The sequence below is a fragment of the Leucoraja erinacea genome, chromosome 18, assembly GCF_028641065.1.
Source record: "Leucoraja erinacea ecotype New England chromosome 18, Leri_hhj_1, whole genome shotgun sequence".
In the NCBI taxonomy this organism is placed as follows: domain Eukaryota; kingdom Metazoa; phylum Chordata; class Chondrichthyes; order Rajiformes; family Rajidae; genus Leucoraja; species Leucoraja erinaceus.
Window position 1 is genome coordinate 27,393,607 of NC_073394.1, and position 19,129 is coordinate 27,412,735.

Consider the following 19,129-nt stretch of genomic DNA (forward strand, 5'->3'; position numbering starts at 1 on the left):
CCATTGATCACCCGTTAACATTAGTTCTATCCTACACACTAAAGACAATTTAGAATATTCAGAAGCCAATTAACCTGCAACCCTACGTCTTTGGAGTGTGGGAGGAAACCGGATCACCCAGGGAAAACTCACGCAGTGACAGGGAACATGTACAAGCTCCGTACAGACAGCACCCGTAGCCAAGATCGAACCTGGGTAGTAAGCTAGCAACGCTACCCCTGCACCACCATGCCACCCCCTGTTCTATGGTTCAACAATTTCCCATGCTTTTTCTACTTGGAATAGATCAAAATTCTTTCATTGTTTTGGTTATAGTATTAATGATAATGGCACCCTTTCAAGGAACTTTCAAGTGGAATGGGTGAGGGACACTCTGTGGGTAAGGCAGTAACTGGAGAGAGAGAAGCAATCAACATTTTAGTTTAATCACTATGCATCTAAACAGCGAGATCTGTTGAATTCTCATTGATCTGAAAGGCTAGCTCCATTTCCCCCTTCCTGCTGTATTTACTATAATTGCAGGTTTCCTATACCAGCAGTGTGTTACTTTTGAACCTATTATTAGCCCAGCTAAAGATTTTAACATGTAGATGGGACATGTTGTTCGGTGTGGGCAAGTTGGGCCAGAGGGCCTGTTTGCACACTCTATAAAGGCCCTGTCCCACTTTCCCGAGTTACTCACAAACTCTCCTGAGTTTTCCCCTTGATTCGAGGCTTGGGGCATGTCGGGGAATGTCGGTAGCGAGCTCGTAGGAGGCCGTAGATGTTTCGTAGCAACTCGTAATGTCAGCCGTAGGAACTCGGGGCTTCAGGTAAGTCGGGACGTTTTTTCAACATGTTGAAAAATGCCCACGAGTTTAAAAAATAACCCCGAGTACCTACGAATGGCTATTACCATAATTCTCCAAGTTCGAATCAAGGGGACAACTCGGGAGAGTTCGTGAGTAACTCGTGAAAGTGGGACAGGGTCTTAACTCTTTGACTCTGTGATTCTATGACTCTTATGACTATGATTCACTAGTTTCTAATGTTCCATTGATTAACGTACGGGTCAAATATGGGAGGGGAGGGGGGGGGGGGGAGTGGGGCAGGGGGAGAGAATTGTATTTGTTTCAATTAAATGCTATTGTTCGGGGTTGTACAGAATGTGCCATTACATTGTATAACATTCCTGAGGATTCTTATTCCAACCTTTCATGCTTGTTATGCTCACATAGAACAGAACCATGGCAATTAATTGAAGCTCTTTATCATTCTTGTGCCCATGCTGGGAAATCTATACCCTTGTTATAAATGGTTTTGCATTGTGTGTGGTTTGGGCACAGAGTCTAATATAATGGCCAGGGTTACCGGCAGGAGAAATCCTGTCAGCACTGGAATAGTTGATAATATATTTTCTTGTATTTAAAAAATGGAATAGCTACTTGCATTAGTTGTAGAAGTCACTTAGACTTTAGTTAAATCATGCTTAAATAATTATTAGTGCTGCTTTATACAAGCGTACTGAACTTTCCATTTTTATTTGATACTTGTATAAGTGTGTTTGCGATTATCCTATTTTAAACTGTTTGAGGAACCGTATTGTAAATATTTATTTTCATTTTCCAAATTTAAGATAAACTTGCAGAAATTAATTGGGGCAGCACAGTGGCACAGCGGTAGAGCTGCTACCTTACAGCACCAGAGAGCCGGGTTCGATCCTGACTATGAGTCCTGTCTATATGGAGTTTGTACGTTCTCCTCATGACCCCGCTGGTTTTTTTCCCGCACTCCAAAGACGTATAGGTTTGTAGGTTAAATGGCTTTGGCAAAATTGACCCTGGAAAGGATAGTACTAGTGTACTAAAGATCACTGGTCGGCGTGGAACCGTGGGCCACAGTGCTTGTTTCCACATGTATCTGGAGCGCAGTGGTAGGCCCAACGTGGGGCGTACGCCCCACCGAATTTGATTTTTAAGGGAGGCACCTTGAGCGCGCCTGAAACGTTGGGTCCAAAGTTTTGATTTTGATTTTTTTTTTTGGGATTTTCCATCAGATGCATATGCTTTATGTTTCAGATGTTTCTCCAGTAAATAATTTTTTTGGGTTAGGTCTTTTTGTGATTCTACACAATCATCGCGCCATCGCTCTTCATCCGTCGCTTAAACACGCGAGGTATGGGGTTGAAATGGATTTTGCGCAAAATTGACCCTGGAAAGGATAGTACTAGTGTACGGGGTGATCACTGGTCGGCGTGGACTCCGTGGGCCAAAGTGCTTGTTTCCACACTGTATCTCTAAAGTCTAGTCTCAATTATGGGAAAGGTGTCTGTCGATCGCACAATGCGATTTACACTTCATAGCCTTCATATGAAAGCAGAATGAATGTTGAGTTCCTTGTTGTCTTGATGCCAATAAACTGTTGGCAGCCCCAAACACAAGGAGGTAGCGAGAATGGATTAGCATCATACAACACGAGAATGGACCCTTTGGCCCAGCTTGTCCCTGCCGACCAAAATGCCCCATCTACGATACTCCCAGCGGCCCACGTTTGGCCCATATCCATCTAAATAGTTTATATCCGTATTCCTGTCCAATCTCTTTTAAATGTTGTTGGAGAATAGTTCAAACATTATTCCCAGTTGTTTTGTTGCATTTTGGAGAAACCCTGCAGAAAATGTTTCCAAGCTCAGAACATGTTCTTGGTATATTTGTGTCTCGTTCACTCACTGCTTTTCTCGAGGGTGGCTGGTTATATAAACAAACAAAGTACTTCTAAACTAAAGAACTTGGAGTTTGTTTCTTGGCTTTGTAACTATCACCTCAAAAAAAGGTTTCGTCCCGCACTCCAAAGATGTGCAGGTTTGTAGGGTAATTGGCTTTGGTAAAATTGCAAATTGTTCCTAGTATGTAGGACAGTGCTAGTGCTCGCTGGTCGGTGCAGGCTTGGTGGGACGAAGGGCTTGTCTTCATGCTGTATATCTAAAGTCTCTAGAGTACATGCAAACTCCACACAGTCAACATTTGCAGTGAGGCAGCAGCTCTACCTGCAACGTCACTGAACTAGATGATAGTTCCCACAACCCCAGAGGTGGTGAAGAAGGCTTACGTATAGTTGCCTTTATAGGTCAGGGCATAGAATACAAAAGGTGGGAGGTTTGCTTACAACTGTACAAAAACAGGTTAGATCATACTTGGAGTATTGTGTGCAGTTCTGCTCTCTGCAATATGGGAAGGAGATGGTCGTGGAGCGCAGAGGAGATTCACCGGGATGTTGCCTGGATTGGAGGACCATAGTTATGGGGAAAGATTGCCTAAGCTGGGTTTGCTTTCCCTGTGAGTGAAGGAGGCTGAGGGATGACCTGATGAAGATGTATAAAATTATGAGGCATAGATAGGATAAATGGAACTTCTTCCTGTGGAAAGGTTATCAAAAATAAGAGGGCATAGGTTTAAGATGAAAGTAAGGAGTCTAATGGGCCTGTCCCACTTAGGCGATTTTTCAGCGGACTGCCGGCGACTGTCAAGTTGCCAGCAGTCGCCTGAAAAACCGGGAACTGGAACAGCGACTGTCAGAGTACACCACACACACACACACACACACACACACACACACACACACACACACACACACACACACACACACACACACACACACACACACACACACACACACACACACACACACACACACACACACATCGCAAAGGCGGGGGCGAGGGTAAGCGGGAGAGCACAGTCTGAAATTCATATGATGCAAAGCCAAGGTGATACAGACACGCACCGCTATAATTAAGACGACTAGCATTGCACGGTAAGTCCTTTAAACGAGGGGGGGAGAGGGGAGAGAAGGGGGGAGAAGGTGGGGGAGAAGGAGTGGAGCCAACATTTAAGAAGCTAGCCAACTTTTAATAAGCCAGAGATACTGTGCTGTGAGGTTTGGCGGACATTTAACATTACCAGTCGGTTATCCTTGGTTGTGAAAACTCCTGCTTATGTTTTTTTCCCCCAATGAGCCAATGAAAATGACCGGTCAGCAAAGGCGATTAGCTAAAACTACCTACGACTACTCGACTACCTATAACTACATGGTGACCCCACTACAACTGCACCTACGACTACAGGATTATCGATTATCTCCATGGCGACCAATTTTTGGGGGCAGAAAAATTTTCAACGTGTTGAAAAATTTGCGGCGACCATACTGAGGCCGCGACTAGTTCCCAGAATGCGGGAACTCCTCGCGACCATGAAGGAGACTCACCAGAGACCACCAGCGAACATGTGGCGACCATGTGGCGAGCGCAGAGTCTCCTGCACTCGCCTGCACAGTTGCCTAAGTGGGACAGGCCCTTCAAGGAGGTGTTGTCAGATACAACCATACGCTTAAAAGATAAGCACTTAAATAGACAGGATGTAGAAGGATATGGACCATGGGATTAGTGTGGTATATTTATATATATAGCATCTTGTTTTAGAGTTGTAGTTGTAGATATATATGTCGCATTTCTCACTAAAATGTGGATCTCCAGGAAAGTGGAGAGGCACAGTGAAAAGTTTTTGGTTGCATGCTAACCAGTCAGTGGAAAGACTATACATGATTACAACCAAGCCGTTCACAGAGTACAGATGCAGGATTTGGTGACCCTTTGTTGAGCTCCCAATATCATTAATGTATCCTCCCTTAGTCAGGGAGATGGGAACCATACACAATATTCCCACTGCCGTTTAACCTGGGCGTATTTTATAGAGGAAAGATACCTTTATGATTGTGTTCTATTATTATTGCAATAAAGGTCAGCATATCATCTGCCTTCCTAATTGCTTGCTGTGCCTTCATGCAAACTTATGTGATTCATGTATAAGGATACCCTATGTATAGTTCTATGTTATCCCACTTTCACATCCACTACCTACATACTGAGGGAAATTTTACGGAGGCCAATTAACCTACAAACCGTCTTGTTTTTTGGGATGTGGGAGGAAACCGGAGCAACCGTAGGAAACCCAAGAATTCGCAGGGAGAACGTGCAAACCTCACATGGACAGTACCCAAGTTCCTCTGAACAAGTGCATCTTTCGATATCTGATTATTAAAAAATATATATATGTTTCTATCATGTTCTGACAAATATTTTCCATCGATTATGTCCTCACCCGATCACGTATTTGTCTTTATCTCCTTGAAGTCTCTTTGCATCGTCTTCACAGCTCAGTGAGAATTTCAGCAAACTTGGATATATTATACTTGGTCCTGTCACCCTAGTCATGGATATAGATCGTGAATGGCTGGGTCCCAGAACTAATCACTCTGCCACTCCACTAGTCACAACCACCCAACCTGAACAAGACCCAATGATTTCCACCTTCTGCTTTCTGTCTCTTAAAACGTATCTATAATCCATGCCAATCCCAAGAACTCTAATTTTGTTCAGTAACTTCTTGCAGGTAATTTTATTGAAGGTCTTCAGAAAAACCAAATGCACTGTGAAAACTGGTCTCTGCTTATATTTGCTGTTAGTTACAACCTCAGGATGATTCCAATAGATTTATCAAACACAATCTCCCTTTCATTAGAATCATGTTGACTTTGCCTCTTCCTACTCTTTTGATAAATTGAAAGATAAAGCATGGAGCAGGCCCACCGAGTCCATGCTGTCCATCCATCACTTGTTCACACTAGTTCTATGTTATCCCACTTTCACATCCACTCCCTACATACTGAGGGAAATTTACGGAGGCCAATTAACCTACAAACCCTCTTGTTCTTTGGGATGTGGGAGGAAACCGGAGCACCCATAGGAAACCCAAGCAGTCACAGGGAGAACGTGCAAACCCCGCATAGACAGTACCCAAAGTGAAGATCGAACATGGACCTCTGGTGCTGTGCAACAGCAAGTCTACCAGCTGCACCGCTATGTAGAGCTTAACACATTCAAGCATTTCTTACTATTTATGCCAGGCTAACTGTTCTATAGTTCTCTCCTTTCCTTCTTAAGTAATGGGATTATACTGGTTATCTGTGTCTAGGGGACTTGATCTATGGAACAGTGGAGCATGAGGAACAGTACTTCACAGTCTCAAGACTTTGTGATGCATAGTATTGATATGGAACAATATTTTCATTCAGTTTTATTTGTTGCAGTGGATGAGTTTTCATCCATGGCAGCAACCATGTACTTTGCTTATGCAGCTGAATTGCATTGGCTAAAGTCTGAGTCCCAAGACTGAAGGGTGATGTTAGAAGATGAATCTTTCAAGGCAGGAGAGGCTTGGATTAGTTCGTCAGGTTGGAAACATATATTTTATGGATGTGTGGGTCTGCTATGTGGAACCACACTTGGAATCAAAGCGTCTTGTTACAGTATACAGTATAGTGTAAAATGTTATGAAAGGAATAGATTGGGTCAACACACAGAGTCTCTTGCCCAGAATTGGGTAATCGAAAACTAGGGGATATAGGTTTAAGGTGAGGGGGGAAAAATGTAATCGTAACCTGAGGGGTAACCTTTGCACAAAGGGTGGTGGGTGTATGGAACAAATTGCCGGAGGAGGTAGATGAGGCAGGTACTATCGCAACGTTTAAGAAACATTTGGACAGGTGCATGGATAGGACGGGTTTAAAAGGCCAAATGCAGGCAGGTGGGACAAATGTGGGTGGGACATGTTGGTCGGCGTGGGCAAGTTGGGCTGAAGGGTTTCCATGCTGCATGACTCTCTGGCTTCAGTAGTAAGATATGTTCTGAAATGGTTGAATTTTCTCTACATGGCCTCTAGATCAGCTCCATTCTCCATGTTGCCAGCTGGCTCATAAGGACACGCCAGACTGTACTTGGTCTTATAAGGCCAATTCTTTTATATAAATTTTACCATGAGAATAATTCATCTTGTGTCTTTTAATTGCTAGATAACCTACAGTATAAATCCTGCAGGCTTCAAAACACTAACGACAGTCGGATTATTGCAGAAAGATATCTTGGCCTGTGAGTTTCTCCTCATTTTGTTACAGGCATTAAAACCTTTTTTAATGCCCTGTTCAGATTTATGCTTGGGTGAAATTTATGGGGTTGGGTGGATTAGCAGTCTTGGTAGATACTGGGGAAGAACGAGAAATATATCACAGAGGTGCCACTGAGAGTTGGAGTCACAGTGTGAATAAAGTCTCTATCAGCCTGGGCCTGTAGTGAGTGAACAATTCAAACTGAAGAAGGGTCTCGACCCGAAACGTTACCCATTCCTTCTCTCCAGAGATGCTGCCTGTCCCGCTGAGTTACTCCAGCTTTTTGTGTCTATCTTCAATTCAAACCTAACCTTCCACTTTTAAACCTGGAGGTCTTCTCCCTGTTTTAAAACATCAACAACATCAAAAATTGCTCCTGGAAGTGTCTGGAAGTAATTATTATGTTGGCTCAAGCAACTAAGCTCTTAGATTAGTTTAGAGATGCAGCGCGGAAACAGGCCCTTCGACACACCGAGTCCGCACCGACCAGTGACCCCCACACATTAACAATCCCCTACACATACTAGGGACAGTTTTACTCTTATACCAAGCCAATAAATCTCCAAACCTGTACGTCTATGGAGTGTGGGAGGAAACCGAAGATCTCAGAGAAAACCCACGCGGTCACGGGGAGAACGTACAAATTCCGTAAAACAACACGCGTAGTAGGGATCGAACCCGGATCTCCAGTGCTGCAAGCGCCGTAAGGCAGCAACTCTACCACTGCTCCACCGTGCTGCCCTTGTACATGCCAGCAGTGAACAGCACGGTGTACCGCACGTTCATGTCAATACATTCTTACCAGTTTGAAATACTCTTTCTGTTTACATTTTCGGGCTAAGATGCTGCCAGCCTCCTAATCTTTAGTCACAGGGTGGTGAATCTGTGCAATTCTTTGCCACAGAAGGCTGTGGAGCCCGTCAATGGATATTTTTAAAGCAGAGACTAGACTAAGTGGGACCCGTTGGGTCCCTGTTACACAGGAGGCTTGGTCCCCCAACTCAATATTCCACCACTCACCCATAGCCCCCAACTACACAGGTGCAGCCCATTTCCCCTCATCCCTAGCACTCTCTCCCCCTCTTCTTCACCCTCCCTCTTATTTCCACTCTCCTCCTCACCTCTCCCAATCCCTCCCTCACCTCTCTCTCCCTCTCCTTTCCCCTACCCTCAGTCACTCCCTCCCTCCATCTCTCCCCTCCCTATCCCCCTCCTAACCCACAGTCCCCCCCACCTCCCCCATGCCTCACCTCCCCCTATCACCCCCACTATCCCCTCCTCACCTCCCCTACTGCCCTTCTCCCACTGTATTCCCCACTCTCTACCTCCCCCACTGCCCCTCCTCTACTCCCCCTCCTCTACTCCCCCTTCTCACTCCCCCCTCCTCCCTCAATTCCCTCCTCCCCCACTCTCCCTCCTAACCTCCCTCCTCTTCTTTTCCCTCACCTCCTACCCTCCCCCAATGCCTCCCCCAATCCCTCTCTCACCTCTCATTTTCCCTACCCTCAGTCACTCCCTCCCCCCCCTCCCTCCCTTCATAACTCCTTTCCCTTCGCTACTCCCCTCCTCTCCATCTATCCCCTCTCCTCCCCCACTCTCCCTCCCCAGAATCTTGAGGTTGCCACTCCTCTCCCTTCTCGCACATGCCCCGGAGGAGCATCAGCCGTCGAGGGGCAGGAGCCAGCGAGGGGGACCAGAGGGGAAGGGGCCGGAGCTGCAGAGCTGCGATGGCGGTGCGTTTGGGACTCACAACAGGCCCTGATCGCCCTCCTCCACCGGGATCAGACTCTCCGCTTTCCGTTTGGCAACATCTCCGACTCCGGGCCGAGCCGCTTCCTGTCCCTCCGAAAATTGTGTCCGGTTGGAGACCTCTGCCGGCCACTTACAGCGTCCCTCAGCTCCAGTAAAGACGCGATGGCACAGGAAGGGGTGGACCGTCCGCGGAATGACAGGAGAAAAGACCATTCCGCGCGGCGTTGACTGGCAGGAGAGGAGATCGATCTGGGCACGCGTGGTTTTTACGATTTTTAATCCTCGCTAACTTTTACAATATACTACCGATCGGGATGAAACTTGTTGCACTGGCAGCACAGGAGAACGGTGAATGAGTTGATGGAAAATTGTAGCGCTATCGCGTACGGTTTTGTGCAAATTGAAAAACCGCACAAACCGGATGAACACAAGATCAGAGTTTTAGCTATGTAGAGATAGAAAATAGATAAATAGATAGCAGATTCTTGATTAGTACGGGTGTCAAGGGTTATGGGGAGAAGGCAGGAGAATGGGGTTAGGAGGGAGAGATTGATCAGCCATGATTGATGGCGGAGTAGACTTGGTGGGCCAAATGCCTAATTTTGCTCCTATCACATATGACATTATGACCTTATGACCTAATCTCATATTCAGGTCAGTGAGAGATTTATATATTTTCTTCTTTAAGATACTACTGGTTTAGAGCTTTGTTATTCAAAGATGATAATAGAAATATTTTTTCATGATACGAGTAGCAGTAGGAATGTGAAATAGTGTGCTGCAAAACGCTAACAAATGCTCGGTAAATTGGGAGCGTGAGAACTTAAATTAGCAGTGTTCTTTTTGTGTTAGGCAAGGAGAATTGAGCAAGGGAGGAAAATAGAGTTAAGATTCAGGAGAACACAAAGTGGTGGAGTAACTCAGCACGTCAGGCGGCATCTCTGGAGAACACGGATAGGTGACCTTTCGGGTCGAGACCCTTCTTCAGACTAATTTGGACTAAGATTTAGGTGGAAGTGGTCAAGGCTTTTTCCTGGTTCCTTATTCCTTTTTTGACAGCTTACACAGAAAAGCTTCCCTTGTGTAGAATGTGGAACTGCGGATGCTGGTTTATACCAAAAATAGACACAAATTGCTGGAGTAACTTAGCCGGTGAGCCAGCAACTCTGGAGAAACTTGATTTCTGCAACTTGAGTGCCCTGGAAAGGAAAAGACTACAAAAAGTAGTAAACACTGCCCAGTCTATCATCGGCTCTGACCTTCCTTCCATCGAGAGGATTTATCGCAGTCGTTGCCTTAAAAAGGCTTGCAGTATCATCAAAGACCCACATCATCCTGGCCACACACTCATCTCTCTGCTATCTTCAGGTAGAAGGTACACAGGAGCCTGAAGACTGCCACAACCAGGTTCAGGAATAGCTACTTCCCTACAGCCATCAGGCTATTAAACCTGGCTCGGACAAAACTCTGAACATTAATAACCCATTATCTGTTATTTGCACTTTTAAAAAAAACATATTTTTATTAGAAGTACAGTAAATTACAATACTACACATCAGATATATCTTATTACATTTGTTGCACCACTTCGTTTTTCGAGCTTTAAAAAAGATAGAAGTAAAAGAAGTAAGGAAAGAGAGCAAGAATCGTGAAGGTGCAGGAAAGTGTTGGGAAAAGAAAGCCCCGTAGGGAGGAAGTTAGAGAAGGAAGTAAAGAAAGGAAATAAGACCCTAGAAAGAAAAGAAAAAAAAGGAAAAACAATCGCTCTATTGTAACACAAAACTCGCAAAAAAGAATATACCAACCGTGCTTTTTTTAAAAATTTATTTTATACCCCCCGTTACCAGATCCTGGTACCATTTATATTTTAAATTACTATTGCACCTTATGCTTGTAATAGTTCCATAAATGCAGACCACATCTTTTGGAAGTGGTCTGCTTTGCCTGCTAGGAGGAGTCTCATCTTTTCCAAGAGTAGTGTTTCGAACATGTTTGAAACCCACCTTTATATTGTTGGTATTGGAGCATTTTTCCAAAATTTGACTATAAGCTTTTTTCCCATTATTAGCCCGTAATTTTCTGTTATTTGCACTTTATCAATCTATTTATTCATGTGTGTGTATATATTTATACAATGGTATATTGACACACTGATCTGTTTTGTAGTAAATGCCTACTATGTTCTGTTGTGCTGAAGCAAAGCAAGAATTTCATTGACCTATCAGGGACACATGACAATAAACTCACTTGAACTTGAAAACGATAGGGACCAACATTGGGGTTGGGTGAAAAGCTGGAGGCAAGAAAAGACCAGGACCAAACAAGGCTCGGCTCACAAATGACCTTGGGCAGTGTGGCCTCTAGTCAGCCCATTGTTGGCTAGGGAAGGTGTGATCTCAAGAGGAAACAATGAGGAGAACAGTGGCACTGGTAAAAGGACTAGGGTGGAGGAATGGGGCAAAGGGGAAGGGGAGGGGAATGGAAGTAAAAGTTGGTTAAAATAAGAGAATTCAATGTTCATATGCTGGGTTATAATGTAGTTTGTCACCAACCCTAATTCCACAGTGTTTTGGAAATAAAACTTCTGATCTTTCTTGCTTGGTACCTCTTTACTGTACCGCTGGAACAAAAGGAGTAATTAACTGAATATTCGGAGAGCCTTCAGACCACTACTGAGTGGGCTGTTGCTTAGTGATGCTCGACACGAGCGAGCGAAGCCTCACTGAATGATGCAAACACGAGTACTGATTGTTTTGTTTTATGCCCTTCACAGAGGCACACACGTCGGGAGCAGAAAGTGGACGATGTCCAGGAAAAAAGAGGCATCAAACGGCGGGCGGTTTGATGGAGGAATGGATCTCAATGCTGCCCGGGACCTCAGAGCAGATCCCTATGAACAGAACAGCCTCCAAGAGACTCTGGAAAAGGCTCGTGAAATCTTCCAGCTTTGCGACAAAGAAGAGAAAGGCTTCATCACCAAGAGGGATATGCAGGTAGTGTAAAAGTAGCGTTCTTTCATTTTGGACATTTGAAGAAATAAGATCAGAAGCATTTAAATACTGTGGTGAAGTGAGTGTGAATGTATCCGGCTAAAAGTTGGTCAACTTGATACAGGTGTTCACAGTCAAGATATTATTGTTCTCCAACCCTTCACTTCTTCAAAGATTTAGAGTCATACAGTGTGGAAACAGGTCCTTCAGTCCAACTTGCCCACGCCGACCAGCTGGTCCCATCTACATTAGTCCCATCTGCCTGCATTTGGGCCATGTCCTTCTAAACCTGTCCTATCCATGTATTTGCCTAAATGTTTATTAAATGTTAGGATAGTTTCTGCTTCAACTGTCACCTCCGGCAGCTCGTTCCATACACCCACCTCCCTTTGTGTGAAAAAGTTACCCCCTCATGCTCCAGGTTCCTATGAAATGTTTCCCCCGCTGAAAGATTTTCAGGAAGTAGGGTCCAATGGTGAACTCCACATCCTGAAATCTTTGAATGGAAAGGTTGGGGAACCGTAAAAAAAATATGACATTGAAAATGTTCTGTGTATTGTGTCCTCGGTGTCTGCCTGATATTGGTTGGATCACTCACTGTAGTAGCTTGAGCACTGAGTCAATGCTGACACTGAGAGTAGGGCACAGACAGTGGGGATACACTTGCAGAGGTATCTTCCAAGGATCCATGGATGAACATAGACTGTAGAACAGTGCAGCATAGGTACAGACCTTCAGCCCTCAATGTCTGTGACGCCGTGATGTCTCTCTGGCTCTAGTAGCAAGATATGTTCTGAAATGGGTTGAATGGCCTCTAGATCAGTTCTTTTCTCCATATTGCCAGCTGGGTGACAGGGACATGACTGACTGTACGTGGTCTTATAAAGCCAATTATTTTATATGATTATAACATGAGAATAATTCACCTTAGTGCCTTTTAATTGCTAGATAACCTATCAATCACGCAGGCTTCTAAACACGAACTGCAGTTGGATTATTGCAGAAAGATATCTTAACCTGTGAGGTTTTTCCTCATTTTGTTATAGACATTTAAGCCTTTTTATACCCTGTTAGAAACATAGAAAAATAGGTGCAGGTGGAGGCCATTTGGCCCTTCGAACTAGCACCGCCATTCATTGTGATCATGGCTGATCATCCACAATCAGTAACCCGTGCCTGCCTTCTCCCCATATCCCTTGATTCCACTCACCTCTAGAGCTCCATCTAACTCTCTTTTAAATTCATCCAGTGAATTAGCCTCTACTGCCTTCTGTGGCAGAGAAACTTACAAATTCACAACTGTCTGGGCGAAAAAGTTTGTTCTCATCAGCTTTAAATGGCCTCCCCTTTATTCTTAGACTGTGGCCCCTGGTTTTGGACTCCCCCAACATTGAGAACATTTTTCCTGCATCCAGCTTGTCCAGTCCTTTTATAATTGTATATGTTTCTATAAGATCCCCCTCATCCATCTAAATTCCAGTGAATATAAGCCCAATCTTTCCAATCTTTCCTCATATGACAGTCCCGCCATCCTGGGGATTAACCTTGTGAACCTACGCTGCACTGCCTCAATAGCAAGGATGTCCTTCCTCAAATTAGGAGACCAAAACTGCACACAATACTCCAGATGTGGTCTCACTAGGGCCCTGTGCAACTGCAGAAGGACCTCTTTACTCCTATACTCAAATCCTCTCGTTATGAAGGCCAACATGCCATTAGCTTTCTTCACTGCCTGCTCTACCTGCATGTTTACTTTCAGTGACTGGTGTACAAGGACACCTACCTCGTTGCACTTCCCTTTTTCCTAATTTGACACCTAACTTGAGATAATAATCTGCCTCCTTGTTCTTGCCACCAAAGTGGATAACCTCACATTTATCTACATTATACTGCATCTGCCATGCATCTGCCCACTCACTCAACCTATCCAAGTCACCCTGCAACCTCCTAGCATCCGCTTCGCAGTTCACACTGCCACCCAGCTCTGTGTCATCTACAAATTTGCTAGTGTTAATTTGAATCCTATCATCTAAATCATTAATATATATTGTAAATAGTTGCGGCCCCAGCACCGAGCCTTGCGGCACGCCACTCGCCACTGCCTGCCATTCTGACAGGGACCCATTTGTTCCTACTCGTTGTTTCCCATCTGCCAACCAATTCTCTATCCATGTCAATACCCTACCCCCAATACCATGTGCTCTAATTTTGCCCACTAATCTCCTGTGTGGGACCTTATCAAAGGCTTTTTGAAAGTCCAGATACACTACATCCACTGGCTCTCCTTCATACTTGTCACATCCTCAAAAAATTCCAGAGGATTAGTCAAGCAGGATTTCCCCTTCATAAATCCATGCTGACTTGGACCAATCCTTTTACTGCTATCCGTTATTACTTCTTTAATAATTGACTCCAGCATCTCCCCCTCCACTGATGTCAGGCTAACTGGTCTCTAATTCACCGTTTTCTCTCTCGCTCCTTTCCTGAAAAGTGGGATAACATTAGCTATCCTCCAATCCATAGGAACTGATCCTGAATCTATAGAACATTGGAAAATGATCACCAATGCATCCACGATTTCTAGAGCCACCTCCTTGAGTACCATGGGATGCAGACCATCAGGCCCTGGGGATTTATCAGCCTTCAGTCCCATCAGTCTACCCAATACTATTTCGCACCTGATGCTAATTTCTTTCAGTTCCTCCGTCACCCTAGGTCCTCTGGCCACTAGTACATCTGAGAGATTATTTGTGCTTCCTTAGTGAACACAGAACCCAAGTACCTGTTCAACTCTTCTGCCATTTCCTTGTTCCCCATAATAATTTCACCTGGTTCTGCCTTCAAGGGTACACAACAATGCTGGAGAAACTCAGCTAGTGCAGCAGCATCTATGGAGTGAAGGAGATAGGCAACATTTCGGGCTGAAACCCTTCTTCTGAGTTGGATGATCAGCCATGATCATATTGAATGGCGGTGCAGGCTCGAAGGGCCGAATGGCCTACTCCTGCACCTATTTTTTTCTATGTTTCTTCTGCCTTCAAGGGACCCACATTTGTCTTTACTAATCTTTTTCTCTTAACATACCTAAAGAAGCTTTTACTATCCTTCTTTATATTCTTGGCCACCTTACCCTAGTATTTCATCTTTTCACCCCGTATTGCCCTTTTTGTTACCTTAGGTTGTCCTTTGAAAGTTTCCAATCCTCTGGTTTCCTGCTACTCTTTCCTATGTTATACACCTTTTCTTTTAGTTTTATTTCATCCTTAACTTCCCTTGTCAGCCATGGTTGCCTCTTACTCCCCTTAGAATCTTACTTCCTCTTTGGAATGAAATGATCCTACATCTTCTGGGTTGTGCCCAGAAATTCCTACCATTGCTGTTCCACCATCATTCCTGCTTGGATACTTTTCCAGTCGACCTTGGCCAGCTCCTCTCTCATGCCTTCATAGTCCCCTTTGTTCAACTGCAACACTGACACTTCTGATTGAACTCAAATCCCTCTCAAATAGCAGATTAAAACTTATCATATTATGGTCACTACATCCTAGCGGTTCCTTTACCTTGAGTTCTCTTATTAAATCTGGTTCATTGGACAACACTAAATACAGAATTGCCTTCTCTCTGGAAGGCTCCAGTACAAGCTGCTCTAAGAATCCATCTCAGAGGCACTCTACAAACTCCCTTTCTTGGGGTCCAGAACCAATCTGATTTTCCCAGTCTCCCTGCATATTGAAATTTTCCATAACCACAGTGGCATTACCTTTGTTACATGCCAATTTTAACTCCTGCTGCAACTTGCACCCTATATCCAGGCTACTGTTTGGGAGCCTGTAGATAACTCCCATTAGTGTCTTCTTACCTTTACAATTCCTCAATTCTATCCTTTACTATTCCTCAGTTCAGATTTATGCCTGGATGATATTTAAGGGGCTGGGTGGATTAACAGTCTTGGTAGATACTGGAGAAGAACGAAACAGGGGCACAATAACTACACAGGTGCCACTGAGAGTTGGTGAGAGAGCATAGTGCCAAAGTAAACTACTCTCATCATCCATACCCACTCATTCCCTGCATATCCATGTGCCAATGTACAAGCTTCTTAAACGCTGCTCTCTTATCTGCCTCTACCACCTCTCCAGCGTTCCAGGCATCCACCACCCTCTGTGTAAACAAATTTGCCCCGCACATCTCCGGAGATCTTGCTCATGTGGAAAGGGTTGAGTTTTTGATTTTTCTACACCCATCCATCTCATCTGGAATGGCACAATGGCACAACACTATGGGTGCTTACTGCATGGAGTTTGCACGTTCTTCCTGTGACCGTGTGGGGTTTCTCCAGATTCCTCCCACATTCCAAAGACGCGCAGGTTTATAGATTCATTGGTCTCTGTAAATTGTCCCTTATTTGTAGGATAGAACTAGTGTATGGGTGATGGCGTGGATTTGGGGGGCTGAAGGGCCTGTCTTCATGCTGTATCTCTAAACTAAACTAAATCTCCTTTAAACTTTTCCCCTCTCACCTTAAAGTCTCACCCACATGTGTGACACAATCTTATATTGGGGCATAAGATCATGAGGGTAATAGATTGGGTAGATACACACAGTCTCTTGCCCAGAGTAGGGGAATCAAGAGCCAGAGGACACAGGTTTAAGGTGAAAGGGAAATGATAGGAACATGAGGGGCAGCTTTTTCTCATAGAGGGTAATAGGTATAAGGCACGAACTGCCAGAAGGGGCAGTTGAGGCAGGTACTATAACAACATTTAAAAGACATCTGGCAGGCCATGGATAGGAAATGTTTAGAGGGATATGGGCTAAATGTGGGCGGGTGGGACTATTGTCCCTGGGGCAACTTAGTCGGCATGGGCTAAATGGGCCGAAAGTCCTGTTTTGCTGCTGTATGACTCTAAGTCTTTGTCATTTACATCCTGGGAAAAAGGTTCCAACTGTCCACACTATTTATGCCTCTCATAACTAAACCAACACCTCCTGGTTATAATATATCATGCAGAGAGCATACTTTCCTTCAGCAAAAAAAAAGCTTTGCTGACTTGTTTTCTAACCAAGAAGGTTACCAGTGTACAGGGGGATGTAATGAATTGTAAGGTCTAATTAAAATTTAAAATGTGCTTCGAAGTGGTTGAGTTACCTCTAAACTTGTGCTGTGGTCAGAATTACAGCAGTTGCCCACATTGATTACCCAGGGAAGTATTTTATGTTGCCCATTGCTTATCTGATCCTCTCTTAGTGATGTTCAGCATCAGGGTCTGGATGTAATGACCCCTGGCAGCCACTTAGGGCAGCACTGAGGGATTGTTGAATAGTTGGGGCTGCTATCTTTCCGACAAAGTGCGTAGGAGAAGGGGGTACTTCTTCCTGAAGAGAAGGGAAGTCACATGGACCACAATTCCTGCCATTGACTTCATCTACACTTCACACTGCCAAGGGAATGCAGCTGACATAATCAAAAACTCATTCCATCCCAGTTATTCCTCCTTGTGCTTGCTCCCATCCAGCAGAGGTTACAAAAGCATGAAAGTAGACCACCAGACTCAGAAACAGCTCCTTCCTCTCTGGTATCAGGCTTCTGAACAGGTCCTTTTGTAAGCTAGAGGACTGATAGACCCCATTGTGGACATTGGACTTTGAGTATGGGATGGTGCACTACAATGCTAAGAATTATAGTCTACACTCGGGCTATCTTCCCCTTTGTTCTCTCTATTGTACTTGAGTCTGACGATTATATTGATGTATAATAATAAACCTAAACCAAAAAATCTCTGCAGGCCCTATTCAATGCCACACAAACATTGATCTCATTGGTTGTGTATGGGGTCTGAATTGACTGGTGGAGAAGCAACTTTCCCCTTACCAATGCACTGCCAATACATATGCACTGTCGTTATTTTACGATATAGTCCTAATTTTCAACAGCTGTTGATAAGACACCCAATTAGATCGTAATGTCCTTTGAGCGAAGAATGAAAGCACTTCAGAAGGTTAAAATCCTCCCGCTTCCTTGCAATTAATGAAGGTTATATTTTACTGCTTTCTTATCCTGCACTACAAACAAGATTATCTTAACTGCCTGGAAAGATGAAATGCATTGCATTACCTAGAATATTAAACTCCATTGTAAACAGATCTTGTATCGAAAATAAAAAATGATGCGTTGAGAGAAGCTAAATGTTAAAGATGTTTTTGCAATAAAATACTGGTAGAATTATGATAATATGATGGGGTAAATTTTAATTGTTTTTTAAATGCCCAGTGCTTCTTGACAGCATTACAATTCTGATATAAATTTAGTTTTTTTTTACTCCTGTTTGCAGCTACCGATGGCTTTGCATTCAGAGTGGGGGAACAAGACAGGAGAAATCAGCTAGCATTTGAACTTCTGATGACCATCTATTGATAGGAGTGGGAAAATGGGTTGTTGTGTTAGATATGGTCAGGTTGGATTGAAGCCAGTAGTGCAGCAGGAGAGGGGGAAAGCACTTGACTAATGATGAGTTTGGCTTGTGACAATAGGGGATTAGTAGTACCCACGAACAAAGATATGACTCGAGCAGCAGCACAGTAGTGCAGCGGGTAGAGCTGCTGCCTCACAGCACGAGAGACCCAGGTTCGATCCTGATCTTGGCTGATGTCTACATGGTGTTTGCATGTTCTCCCTGTGACCACATGACTTTCCTCCCAGTGTTTCTGTTTCCTCCCACATCCCAAAGACATGCGGGTTTGTAGGTAAATTGCACTTAATGTGTGCGGAGTAGATGAGAAAGTGGGATAACAGAACTAGTGTAAATGGGTGATTTGTGTCGGGTTGGACTTGATGGGTGGAAGGGCCTGTTTCCATGCTGTATCACTAAACTAGAACCAATGGAAGATAAAGAGGAGAAGAAAGGATGGGGGCAAAGGAGTCAAAATGTGCATATAAATGGGAATGGTTGAAAGACAGATTACATGGGACTGATTAACAGATTAGGAGAGAGGGTGGCAGGTACTTGGAATGAGCTACCAAAGGAGGTAGTTGAGGCAGGTTCCATAATAGCATTTAAAAGACACTTGGACAGGTACATGGATTGGAGAGGTTTAGAGGGACATGGGCTAAGCACAAGCAAATGTGACTACTACCTTCGATGAGGCATCTTGGTCGGCATGAGCAAGTTGGGACGAAATACCTATTTCCATGCTGTATGACTCTCTGACTATTACATATCTTGGGTGTAAATGGAGCGTGGAATGAATAAAGTGTCTGTGATGGGTTAAAGATTGGTTAACGAGATTCCAGGGTTGGAGACAATTGTTCTCAAGAGACAGATGTATAACATGTGACATTACCTTTATTTCTCTATTTCCAACCCTGTCATGAAGGCATTGCTCATTGCAGGGTGTTGTTAAGCATTAGG

At 44.2% G+C, this 19,129-nt stretch overlaps 1 protein-coding gene across 2 annotated transcripts in view; it reads left to right on the plus strand.

Moving 5' to 3' along the window:
• Positions 1-19,129, plus strand: part of cracr2b (calcium release activated channel regulator 2B) — a 115,709-nt gene that overhangs the window by 24,342 nt on the left and 72,238 nt on the right. Inside the window, exons 2-3 of one of the 2 annotated variants that reach the window (XM_055649689.1) lie at positions 6,886-6,961; positions 11,504-11,723. In XM_055649689.1, coding sequence (XP_055505664.1) covers positions 11,535-11,723 — 189 coding nt within the window. In that variant the 5' untranslated portion in view covers positions 6,886-6,961; positions 11,504-11,534. The remainder of the gene's footprint in view (positions 1-6,885; positions 6,962-11,503; positions 11,724-19,129) is intronic. The other variant, XM_055649688.1, reaches the window with a different exon arrangement.